At 38.7% G+C, this 11,954-nt stretch overlaps 2 protein-coding genes and 1 long non-coding RNA gene across 3 annotated transcripts; 2 read left to right on the top strand and 1 right to left on the bottom strand.

Moving 5' to 3' along the window:
- Positions 1 to 5,044: 5,044 nt before the first annotated feature.
- Positions 5,045 to 7,009, top strand: LOC127766316 (pentatricopeptide repeat-containing protein At3g24000, mitochondrial-like). The gene has a single exon (XM_052291394.1). The coding sequence runs from the start codon at positions 5,045 to 5,047 to the stop codon at positions 7,007 to 7,009; it is 1,965 nt and encodes a 654-aa protein (XP_052147354.1).
- A 1,215-nt stretch (positions 7,010 to 8,224) lies between these two features.
- LOC127767080 (uncharacterized) lies at positions 8,225 to 10,068 on the bottom strand. Its single transcript, XM_052292298.1, has 3 exons — positions 9,898 to 10,068; positions 8,961 to 9,378; positions 8,225 to 8,874 (listed from the first exon to the last, which is right to left on the bottom strand). Exons 1-3 carry the CDS (start codon positions 9,922 to 9,924, stop codon positions 8,363 to 8,365), a joined length of 957 nt encoding a protein of 318 aa, XP_052148258.1. The 5' UTR covers positions 9,925 to 10,068; the 3' UTR covers positions 8,225 to 8,362.
- Positions 10,029 to 11,365, top strand: LOC127767081 (uncharacterized). Its single transcript, XR_008016334.1, has 3 exons — positions 10,029 to 10,126; positions 10,277 to 10,352; positions 10,847 to 11,365. It is a non-coding gene; the product is annotated as an uncharacterized LOC127767081 (long non-coding RNA).
- Positions 11,366 to 11,954: the final 589 nt, after the last annotated feature.

The following is an 11,954-nucleotide window of genomic DNA, read 5'->3' as shown; positions in this document are numbered from 1 at the left end:
TGCCGTTTCCAAACATTGAGTTTGATTTTCATTGCCATTTCTAACATATGTGGGGATGAGTAGGGTTGAAACCAGTCGTAGAAATTCCTGACCAATTGATGCTTGTTTCTAATTTCTACCGACCGAGTCACGTGAAAATAGTAATCGACGAAGACAAAAATAGAAATGGTAAAAATCTGAAAACAGAAATGATTTTGTCGTTATATTAATCGTTTTTGTGTTTTACCATGTTCTTGGGTTAATTACCGATTTTATAATGTGACAATTACCATATTTCTAAATATGTCAATATATAAGGTTCATGCCTCTATTTGATCCATATCCTTAACCAAATCACTAGGTGGTGTTTGAATCTCCTGAAGATGAAGATGAAGATAAAGGTTAAGTGTTTCACATAAAACGAGGTGGTAATAACGTGTGACTAATTGAGCTTTAATTATTACAAACTTGAAAAATGGATTAATTTGATATTTTAGAGCAACTTTCATATAAAAAGTTTTCGTACGAAACGCACCGTTTAGCAGTTTGAAAAGCGTGCCACGAGTATCCAAAATTTAATCCAACTTTTAGGCAGAGAGAATAATATGTGATATTATTGTATGATTGAATTTATAATTTACCTATTGTATGATTGAATTTATTTGGTCGTATTATAAAGTTATGCTAACTTTAATATGTGATATTGTAGTTCGGTGCTTCTGATCGATACCAACATATTACCGTCCGTATAGTTCTGTTTTAGATTTTTCGATATCTCTGGTACTGTTTTCGATTCCTTTGAAAAAAATGATTACAGGCGATTGAGGCTATTTGCGTACGGTTTCCCGTTTTCTTCCCTATATGTGCTCAGATAGCAATCTATCTATCTATCTATTCTATTATATACTAAAAATTCATTAAACTTCCTATAAACACTCTCAAGCCGCCACGTGGTCTTCTACAAATGCTTCTAAGTCGCCACGTGGCACTCTACTAAATTAGAAAAAAATCTAAGAAAAAAGAAAAACATCCATCACTCAATTTCACTTAAAATTTGTGGACCCATCATTTTCAACCATTAGATCAATTAATAAAATAATCCCAACAAACTCCACCTCTACCTCCGCGTACGTACAAATCTCCCTCCTGTACGTACTCACGCATACTCCCTCTGTTTCACAATGTAAGACTTTCTAGCATTGCCTACATACATATAGATGTTAATGAATCTAAAAACATGCATATGTCTAGATTCATTAATATCTAAATGAATATGGACAATGCTAGAAAGTCTTACATTGTGAAACGGATTTTTATATTCATTAACATCTATATGTATGTAGGCAATGCTAGAAAGTCTTACATTGTGAAACGGAGGAAGTACAAAACTATACGCATGGACAGTTCCCTTTTCTATCTCTTCTTTTTCTGCATCGTCCTATTTTATATCAAACACTTCTATGAATAACTAGATAGTTAAATGAACAGAAACTTTAAGCAATATCTCCTGTTTTTATTTTTAAAATTATTTTAAATTTATAATTAAACTAATAATTTGAGATTAATATTGCTCATATTTTGCTATATAGGAAAATACGTAGTTTGGACATAGAACCCTTTCTTTGCATAGCAACCAAACAGCAATAAAACATTTAAATTGGTAGAAATTATATATTATTGTGAACATTTTACAAGTCTAAATTAGATTGATAGTATCGAAGCAGATAAAAAAATAAATTCAACCATGAATAAATCAATATAAAAGAATAACTTGTCTACGTACCATACTTCTACATTTTTGCATGTTATCCAAGTTTGCACTTATGCAATCCAAGTGGACATGAAAATTATGAAAAATATAACTCCCTCCGTCCCAAAATATAACAACTTTTAGTACTCATGATTTGTCCCGAAATATAACTTCTTCACTAAGGGTGTGTTTAGTTCACACCAACATTGGATGTTTGGTTGAAATTGGAACAATGTGACGGAAAAGTTGGAAGTTTGTGTGTAGGAAAGTTTTGATGTGTTGGAAAAGTTGGAAGTTTGAAGAAAAATTTTGGAACTAAACTCGGCCCAACATTCACTTCCAAACCAATCACAACCATCCACCATTCAGTTTTCTCACCTACCTCCACTTCTCAGCCAATAACATCTCTCTATTTAATTCCAACTACTTTCTTAATAACCGTGTCCAGCTCTAAAACTTCTTATATTCTGGGATGGAGAGAGTAAAATATGGAGTATATTACTATATACTCATTATTAGTTCACAAATATTCACGGCTAAATTAGATTTATAATGCGAACAAGTAATATGGCCTATCTTGGTGCTTTACATGACATTAGAGAATTATGAAAAATCATGAAAAAAAATTAATAACATGGATTATATCACCACATATATATATATATATATATATATATATATATATATGCTTAAAAATTAACTAGGATTTTTTATATGGGTGATCCAAATTATACAATTTTTTAAATACTTTAAACCTAACATGGTTATAACTCTAAATTGGTCAAATGTACATCATAATATATTAATAATGAAGTTTTTTTTTCCTTTTTCCAAAAGTTTCTTTTCACATATGTTTATATGCATTGGGCTAGGGTTATTTTGGACCGGGACCACCCCTGGATCTGCCTGCCTATATATGACAACTTCGTAATAATAAATTACCAACAAAAGTGTACTTGAGTCTGCAACACTTAAACATTTATAAATTTTGTACGTCTACCAATTATATTTATTTAATTGTGCTCTTATTTCAATTTAAATTCATTTTTCAAAGAACATACGAAAGCATATAAAAAGGATGGAGTAAAAGTAAATAGAAGTCTGCTTTTAATTATATGAAATAGTCTTATTAACCATATTTTTTTAATAGAAAATATCTTCAAGTAATACATCCTAAGATATGCTAAATATTCCAAAAAGATATACACATAGTACGAATGTTAGTTTCATAGGAACTAACTCAATTGTTCTGACATAATATTTTCTTATAAATTCAAGCTGGTACGGTTTTAAGTAATTTTAGTTCATAATTTTATATGTTGCAAGGGTAATTAGAAGAAATTAATAATCAACATACAAATTAATTCCAAATAAATTATTGATAAAGATAAATTTAGAATAGAGTTAACGAATATTACAAGAATAAGTCAACCACATATAACCATTCGTAATAAAAATTTCAAGCAACACTAAATAAAGCGCCCGCGCATTTGCGCGGGTTGCCCTCCTAGTTAATATGAAATATTGTTGTGCACATGGTATACCTTATGTCTTGGGCATAGGGATGCAAAAGCGAAATTTGATCATATATTCTTCTTGGATACGCAAAGTGAAATTTCGTATAATCATCTTAGATTGAATTGTAAGAATAGTACTCCCTCCATCCAAAATATAAGGCACAACCACCCTTAACCCAAAGACCAAGAAATAATTATTATCATCTTGTAGTTTGGATCATTCTAATAAATACAATACATGCATCCAATAGATTAGAGGATGTGAGAGTGAAGGATTTAAAGAATTAATAATTTAATGGAGAAGATGTCATAGTTAGTATACATGCATGTATGCCTTATATTATGGAACATCTATAAAAAAAAAAGTGGTTGGTTGCGTCTTATATTATGGAATGGAGGGAGTATGTGTCTAGTAAGATTTTCGACAAGGTGGAGCCATGGAGGTGAGAGCAAGAATGCTTTATATTTTTATTCTATATGTGGATAACCTCTCGTGTTAGTAACACTTGAGTCTCCTCACAGCTTCTTTCAAACATAGAAATTTCACCGAACTTGTACATAACTACATTAATCGAAAAGCCCCCACAATTTCTTTACTTCAAAATAGTCAATTTTCGATCCAAATGAATTGTAAACGATCGATATCGGGCTGAAAAAAATCTTTTGTCATAGTAAAAATCTAACGAAACTGCTACACATTTATTTGGGACAAAATTTGAAATATTCTGATCAACTTGCTCCTCAGTTCCAGTTTAGACAAGCTTAAGATTATAAGAATCAGTTGGCTAATAGCTAGTTTTTAAATATCTGGAGAAGTTGGGTTTTTCAATTTCTACCATCTAATTTATTTTTTAGATTTTACAATTCTCAAAATCTGATAACAATTTAATGGAGTTGCAGTTGCTCCCAAAACAGGACCTCACGTCCTCAGCTAGTCCCTGATTCTTCGGAAAAGGGGAGGGATATTTTTCCCTCCCTCCACTCCGCTTGAGCGCCCTCCGTTGGTCCGTTGCTTCCCGAGCTCAGAAATCGGCGGTTCGAGCTTGGCATCCTTCCCACTAAGAGCAAGGTCAATAGAGAGCCCACTGCCATCTCCAATTTTCTGTCCAGCTCAGAAAGAGCTAGCATATAGCTTATCAAGTATAGTAGATTAGCTGTAAAATATCAGAGATTAATACATTGAACTATTTAATGCATGCATGCCAATAGTAGTTGTTGGGATCAGTCCTGACATCCATATTTGTGGCCATTTTGTTGCACCACATATACACAATCACATCAGAGCTAGTTAAATAGAGCATTAATAATCGAAACAGTGAAACAGTTACGATGATTCACAAATCTTCTGGCAACATGCCATCAAACAAAAGGACCACAGAAACTAGATAAAGTTCTTGGTCTGATTAGACATTAATAAGCCACACAAGGCAACTTTTTAGGGATAACAAAATAACAGTTAACAAAAACATAGATATAAACTGAGATAGTTCTTGATCTCTATGGACCATCATCAGCCATCTTGATTTGTTGTCACCAGCCTGTAGTGGAGAGATGGAGCAGAATATAAATTATGTTATCAGCAGAACAATCACAGTACAAATACAATATTAATGCCAGAAATCTAACTACTTAGTGATGGTCAAATTTCTGCCAATTACAGTAAACTTTTCCTAACACTAGAAAATAAGGTGTGTCTCATTCCAATAAATTTTCTTGAAAGATTGTCACAGCCCCTACACTATAGTTACATAGATTCTCCAATCATATTTTTGAACTGAGATGTAAAAAAAGATCAATAATGCCGCTCCTTCTCCCTCCTCCTCCCACACCCACACCACCATGCGCTTCCCGCGACCCGCTCCACGCTGCCCCTCGCCGGAGCCGCAGCCCGAGCACGAGCCGACCACCAAGCCGGCACCGGCGCACCGCCTCCGCGCGGTCCACCCTGCCCGCCGCCGCCCGGGACCTCCTCGCCGACGACCCCACGCCCCGCGCCTTCTCCGCGCTCCTCAAGGCCGCCTCCTCGTCCGCCTCCCCGCCTCGACGGCCCTCCTCCCTGGGCCTGGGCGCGCAGCTCCACGCGCAGGCCGTCGTGCGCGGCTTCCTCGGCGGCGACGACAGCACCATCCTGGCGACCGCCGTGCTCAGCTTCTACGCGTCGTGCCGGGAGCCCGACCTCGCGCGGAAGGTGTTCGACGGAATGCCGCGCAGGAACGCCGTCACCTGGAACGCGCTCATCAAGGGGTACGCGCAGGCGGGGCGCAGGGAGGAGGCCATTCTGCTGTTCCGAGACATGAAGAGGGAGGGCAGCCATGTTGCTCCGGACAGGTATACGTTCCCGGCGTTGCTTTCTGGCATCGGCCGAGAGGGTGGCTCTGGCCGCACGCTGGAGCTCGGGGGAGCCCTGCATGCGCATGTCATCAAAGCAGGGCTGGAGAGAGACCCTTTCGTGGGGGCTTCCCTGGTTTCCTTGTATGCGGCTAGAAGGACATTGGAGGATGCAAAGGTCGCCTTTGATCAAGTGGGTTCTTCCGATCCAATCGTCTGGTCATCCATGATCTCTGCGTATGTGAACTGCGAGGAGGAAGAGGGTGCTCTGTTGATTTTCTTCAATATGTTGTGCCAAGACATTAAGCCAACTCAGTTTGTCTACTCAACCGTGTTTTCTGTCTGTGGAAGAATGGGAATACTGGAGATGGGCAAGCAAGTTCATGCCCACAGCCTGAAGAGCAATACTGAAAAGGATGCCGCAATGTTTAACGCGCTTTTGACCATGTACTCGGATTGCGGATGCATTAATGACGCACAGAAAGTATTCTCTTCAAATGATTGCGTGAATGTAATTTCTTACAATTCAATGATTTCAGCTCTTGGACAGCACGGATATCCGAAAGAAGCACTTGAGCATTTCAGGCAGATGAAGTTTGCTGGTCTTATGCCTGACGAGGTAACCTTGTTAAATCTGCTCTCTTCTTTCAACCATGCTGGTCTTGTTCATGAAGGCCTGCAGATGTTCAATTCCATGGTGGATATTGAAGGCATAAAACCAATGTATCAACATTATGCCTGTGTTGTTGACATGCTGGCTCGATCAGGAGAGATTGGCAAAGCCATGAAAACAATCAATGAAATGCCCTTTGAAGCTGAAGCACCGTTATGGAGGATTGTTCTTGGTGCATGCAGCAAGCACCGTGACATTGAAACTGGCAAGCGCATTGCAGAGATGCTGTTTGAGATGGAACCCTATGAAGCCACAAATTATATACTTCTTGGTAATATTTATGCAAGGTTAGGAAGGTGGACAGAAGCAGAAAAGGTTAGAAGTCTGATGGGTGAGAGAGGTGTTTATAAGGATGATGCATTTAGCTGGATTGAGATGGGTCAGAGAACATATAGATTTGGTGTTGATGACCGATCACACCCCATCTCCAGAGAGATATATAGGAATTTAGATAGATTAATAAGTACTATCAAGGTTGCAGGCTATGTGCCTGATATCAGTTTTGCTGCACACAACATACAAAGGGATAGAAAGGAAGAATCATTGTATTATCACTGTGAAAAATTGGCATTTGCTTTTGGGGACTTGGCTGCTCCTTCTGGAGGCACTCTCCGCATCATGAAGAACCTTCGTGTTTGTGGTGATTGTCATTGTGCGTACAAATACTTCTCCCTTGTTACAGGAAGAGAAATAATATTGAGAGACAATCAAAGGTTTCACCATTTCAACAGTGGTTTTTGTTCCTGTGGTGATTACTGGTAATGGATCAATAAGCTATTCTGCAATTTCGCATCCTAGCAATGATTTAAGAGCTCTAATGACACCATATTTGTTTAGGTATGTGTTGAGCTTTCACGCAAAACAAAATTTCCATTTCATTACATAGGAGCACAATATACCATTTTTTTTTACCATGTTCAATGCATGTCACATAAAAATATTAATGAGTAGAGTTGTAAATGATATTCATGTTGTTTTGCTACTTTCATTCGACATGTATGTTCCAAATTTAGGAAATAACAAATCAGTATATATTTTTAGATCCTGTAGTGAAGTTCTTAAAGATTCCTCAAAGATATGAAATTCTGGTACTTCTACCCAGTACCTTTGCTCTCTAACCATGCTTTAGAATGCTTATTTTGGGTCCATTTGGATAATGGGATCTGAGGAGTGGGATTGGGATATGGAAATGAATGAAGGGTTAGGAATTAGCATGAAATGGGGTGGAAGAATGGATGACTATGATTAAAAGTTACTCCTTCATGGATTGGAAATTATTTCCATTTCCCATTATCCAAACAAGGCCTTTAGGTTAATGATGTTGGGATCCTACATTGTTTGTTTGCTCATTATCTATGCATTTACTTTCGCTGTCAATAGTAACTAGTCAGTACTTGGTCTATTTGGTCTTTTCACCCCCTTTTCAAAACTTTCTAAGGGGAAGATGCTAATCACTCATGGTTTTATTTATTCATCAACCATATGCTTGATGCAGTCCCCATAAACATTTCTAAGGTGACTTGAATCATTCCTTTCCCATGCCCTTCTAACAGAAAATAACCTTCTCATACAATATTCAACTGTTCAGTTTATAGTAACTGTAACGTGCTACTGATCTAAATGGTCCTGAACCCAAGCAGCACGAGGCCGCACCACAAGGGCAGGGGTAGGAGAAGGGGACTAGGATAATAGATTAATTTGCTTCTTTCTTCATTCCTTCAAATGACTGCCGTACCTCTCTTTATATAGGGCCGGCTCCTAACATCCTTATATCTAACAATGCCTACCAACTAACTGCCACCCATAACAGTAACACGATAACCCAGACTGCAAAGTAAACAATATTTAAGACATTTTTAAGTTGACGTGGAAGATAATTTACAGGCTCACACAATTATCAGATGTATCATCTGGTGATTAAGTTCCTGGAAACTATCTTCTGCACAGATGTTGCGGGCAAATCTGGAAGCGGGAAAAAAAAAGGAAAGTTTGCTATATACACAATGTTAGATAAAATTGGTTATTGTTTTTCATGCATCATTACACAGGTATGAATCATCTGTGCAAAAACAATAACGCATGCGTGACATTCGGCCATAGAAGACTATGCACATGTTAATCAACAGACAACACAATCTTGAAGTATTTTTCAAGCATTGCATCCTTTGAGAAGTCAGTGAAGTACCCCTTTTCAACCTCAAGTCCTTGCTCTGCTGCTATCTGTTCCACCTGCTGCTGGACCTGATCGGCACTGACATGATCTGGATCCAGGAAGCATGCAATCTCTGTGCAGTCATCACCATGGGAAAGGGCAAGCGCTTGCACTGTCGGGAGTCCTCCACCACGACCAGTCACCCTTCGGGTGATCCTTCTTATGGTTGGGATATCCTTCGATAGTACCGGCACATTATAGCTCAGGGGTAAAGGTGCAGCACCGATCATTATGGCACCTCTTTCACGAGAAACATGATCTGGGCCCTCATCTGGCTTCACCGGCAGAATATCAGGGAGTACCTGACCCATCCATTGGATGCCCATGTAATTTGGCTGGAAGTAGCCCAGTTCACGCCGTACTGCAGTCACAGGTTTGCCAGTGGGGTGTGCTGCTCCATACAAGAATACTGGGACTGCATACAGGGAGAATGAATGAATGATCAGAAGTTTTTGATACTACATCTGTTATTTAAGTAAAGTAGTTGAAAATTTAACGAACCTTGTAAGAAGTTGCCAATGTCAGAGGCCACAGTCTTAGCCAGTTGAGCAGCATCTTCCATTGTGGCTTGATTCAAGGGGTGGAAGGACATGTCATCAATGACTCCAATCCTTGGGTGAGTTCCATTGTGCGTTTCAAGGTTTATGGTTGAAAACGCTTTCTCAATCATCTCCAACAATACTCGCCTCATTGGGCTAAATTTCACTTCACCAGTTGAGTTCTCGTTGATGATATAAGACGCAAGCGTGTAACGGACACGGTTGTAGTGGTCATCTTCGAACTTGCTGAGCAAAACAACCTCAGGGTCTTTCTGGCCAATGCGAGTGATTGCGTCAACAACCTTCGCATTCTGGCTTTCAGAAATGTAGAGCTTGCAGCAGATCACCTTTGATTTCAACATGCTGAGCTTTGCCTTTGCCTTTTGCAAGAGGTGGACAAGAAGGTGAGGATGGAATATTTGCAAGGTTTCGTTACTGTACAGTTCAAATCCAAGTGGAGTATAGGCATCCAATGCCTACTTGCATAATTGATCAGTAATCTGACCAGAAACTGGCTGGTTTTACCTGATTTCTTTCAGAGCTTCGAAAAAACAGTAAGTCATGGCTTTTCTCACATATTTATAAAAATTATATTGTGTTTAAAAAGCATAATCCTTTGTTGGATCAACAGGTATTGAAAAAATGTTGTTTGCTTATAGCCCCTGCACTGGATTGTTTTTACTTAGATGTATTTCGTGTTACCAACGTTACTCAGACCAGATATCAAGAAAGAAAATGTCATGAATGTCTCAGAAGATTTTCTTTTTTTAACTGAACTACGAGGTTGATATAGATTGAAATATGGGATTTTCCACATTGATTGTTCTAGCATTTATCCAAGAAGATAGATTTTATCATCAGGGAGTCAGGACTGTGGAGATTAGGTTCTGGAAACATACCTTGTCTGTGTGCTTTTGCTCCTCCATGCCTTCTTCAGCTCTCCCTCTCCTTCCCTCCCTCTTCCTCTGTGTGCGTCTGCGGAGTGGTGGAGTGGACCTATGCCTTCTCTCTCTCTCTCTCTCTCTCTCTCTCTCTCTCTCTCTCTCTCTCTCTCTCTCTCTGGTTCTATGTGTGCAGCTGACCCAGCTGTTCCTCTGAGAAGCGGTGGAGCTATGCCTTCTTATAGAGGTAAGCGTCATGACAATTACTTGAAAGAAACCCTTTTGTCCTTTTATTTCTTGTTTTCCTCTGAGTAAATAAGTGCCAAACCATGAAAAAAGAAATGCAGCATGTGCTCATCAGCTTTATGACTCATCAGTCCCCTGCATCTTGTCCCAGGCGGCAACTTAAAAGAGTTAAGGTCAGTTCCACTTCAGCATCCCCACCACTCCAAACCATTACTTTGAAGCACATGGTAATATCTTATTTGCCTCTTAAACCGTGTCATCCATTAAATCCCTTGGTTCATCATCCATTAATCTTTGTATTCTTGTCTCTTGCTCTCTGGCTCAAACCTCCCTCTTTTTTTCATTATTCATGAAATCTTGTCTGTTACCATCTAGTGGCCAGTACAATGTCATTGTCCGCATTGCAGCACACAGTTTTGGTGAAAACCAAAATAAATATCTAGAAGAGAGGATAATTGGTCTATCCATCTCAGATCATTTCGATTTTGCTGCATATGAAAATATCTTGTGGAATCAGGCTGCGACGCCCAGCTTTTGTACACTAGTCTAGCAATCAATTCCCATATAGTGACATGTAAGTGAAACTAGTTGGATCAGTGTGTACATCCATGCCCATCCTGCATTCTACTCAGATTGGAAGGATAGTGACTCAGAGCAACCCACACCCCCCCTATTATTGCTTGCCAACATTACTAATAGTTGAATTGTTTTCCTCTTTCAGGTCATGGATGCATCTTGCTTGTCATCTTATCAAAAAGATCATAATCTGGAAGGCTCTGAACTGAAGTAGTTAGTTACAAAGGTACGTTACTTAGCCTAGACTAGCTGTGTGCATCACAAAAGCGTGAAGGTGAAGATGAGTCGATGAGATGGAAGTTGTGATTAACGAAAGCAAACCACTTGCACGAGGCTCTGATTGAAAATCTGATCTGTATTGGGCGGTGCAGTGACATGCATACGCTACTAATCCGTTTCGTTCCCTTTGTGGATAGGACTGACATTGCAGCTAGTGGCTGTGCGCGCGTACGTGGGGATCACGTGCATTTGCATTATAAAAGGCATTGGGATCTGGCACGGAAGGAGCAGTCGTTTTCCACGTTGCCGCGTGCTACACTGATTGGAGCTCGTGATTAATCTGAGACTTGATACGATTGTCTGGATTAATGGGTTTACGTTACTTGAACTGGATTATTCTATAGTCTATATGCAACGAGAGAGGTGGTTTGTGTGTTCACTCAAATTAATGAGTCAGCTCATGTGAACTTGCTTTTCACATTAACAAGCGACCCGACGTTGAGAACTGCGTTTTATTTCACATCAGTGTGCTAAGCTGTTATTGTTCATCATCTTGGCAATTTGCCATTGACTTGTTTGGTTGGTTGCTTAATAGGGGCCTAAGCAGAACTTTATTCCACTTCCCATCAAACTATTCGGATTGCCATTGATGGAAAAACTAGTCACTGCAACTAAATATGGAGTAGTTATCTATTCCTTCCGTTTCTTTTTAACTTTTTTCTTAATTAAACTTTTTTTTAATTTTAATCAAACTTGTAGATAAATTTAGTACCATGTATAACAACCAAATTAGTAGAACTAACTTTTATTAAAACTAACTTTTAATATATTTGATTATGTCTTTGTTTTGTGTTGAAAATGTTGCTATATATTTTATAAGCTTAATTAAAGTTCAAAAAATTAATTAGGAAAAAGTTAAAATAATATATAATATGAAATGTAGGGAGTACGTATAAAATACCCTCAAGTGAGTCCTTACCGTATGTACTGTAGAAACACTATATAGCATTAATCTGTAAGTGTGGCGTTGATCA

Source organism: Oryza glaberrima, chromosome 3 (genome assembly GCF_000147395.1).
Source record: "Oryza glaberrima chromosome 3, OglaRS2, whole genome shotgun sequence".
Taxonomy (NCBI): domain Eukaryota; kingdom Viridiplantae; phylum Streptophyta; class Magnoliopsida; order Poales; family Poaceae; genus Oryza; species Oryza glaberrima.
This window is presented reverse-complemented; position numbering and strand designations above follow the sequence as displayed.

Excerpts from the sequence above, each read along its gene's own strand:
- LOC127766316 (XM_052291394.1), top strand. The coding sequence starts at position 5,045 with ATGCCGCTCCTTCTCCCTCCTCCTCCCACACCCACACCACCATGCGCT.
- LOC127767080 (XM_052292298.1), bottom strand. The coding sequence starts at position 9,924 with ATGGAGGAGCAAAAGCACACAGACAAG. Across the intron at positions 9,379-9,897 it reads AGCAAAAGCACACAGACAAG|GCAAAGGCAAAGCTCAGCAT; the intron begins GTATGTTTCCAG and ends CTCTTGCAAAAG. Across the intron at positions 8,875-8,960 it reads CATTGGCAACTTCTTACAAG|TCCCAGTATTCTTGTATGGA; the intron begins GTTCGTTAAATT and ends CCCTGTATGCAG.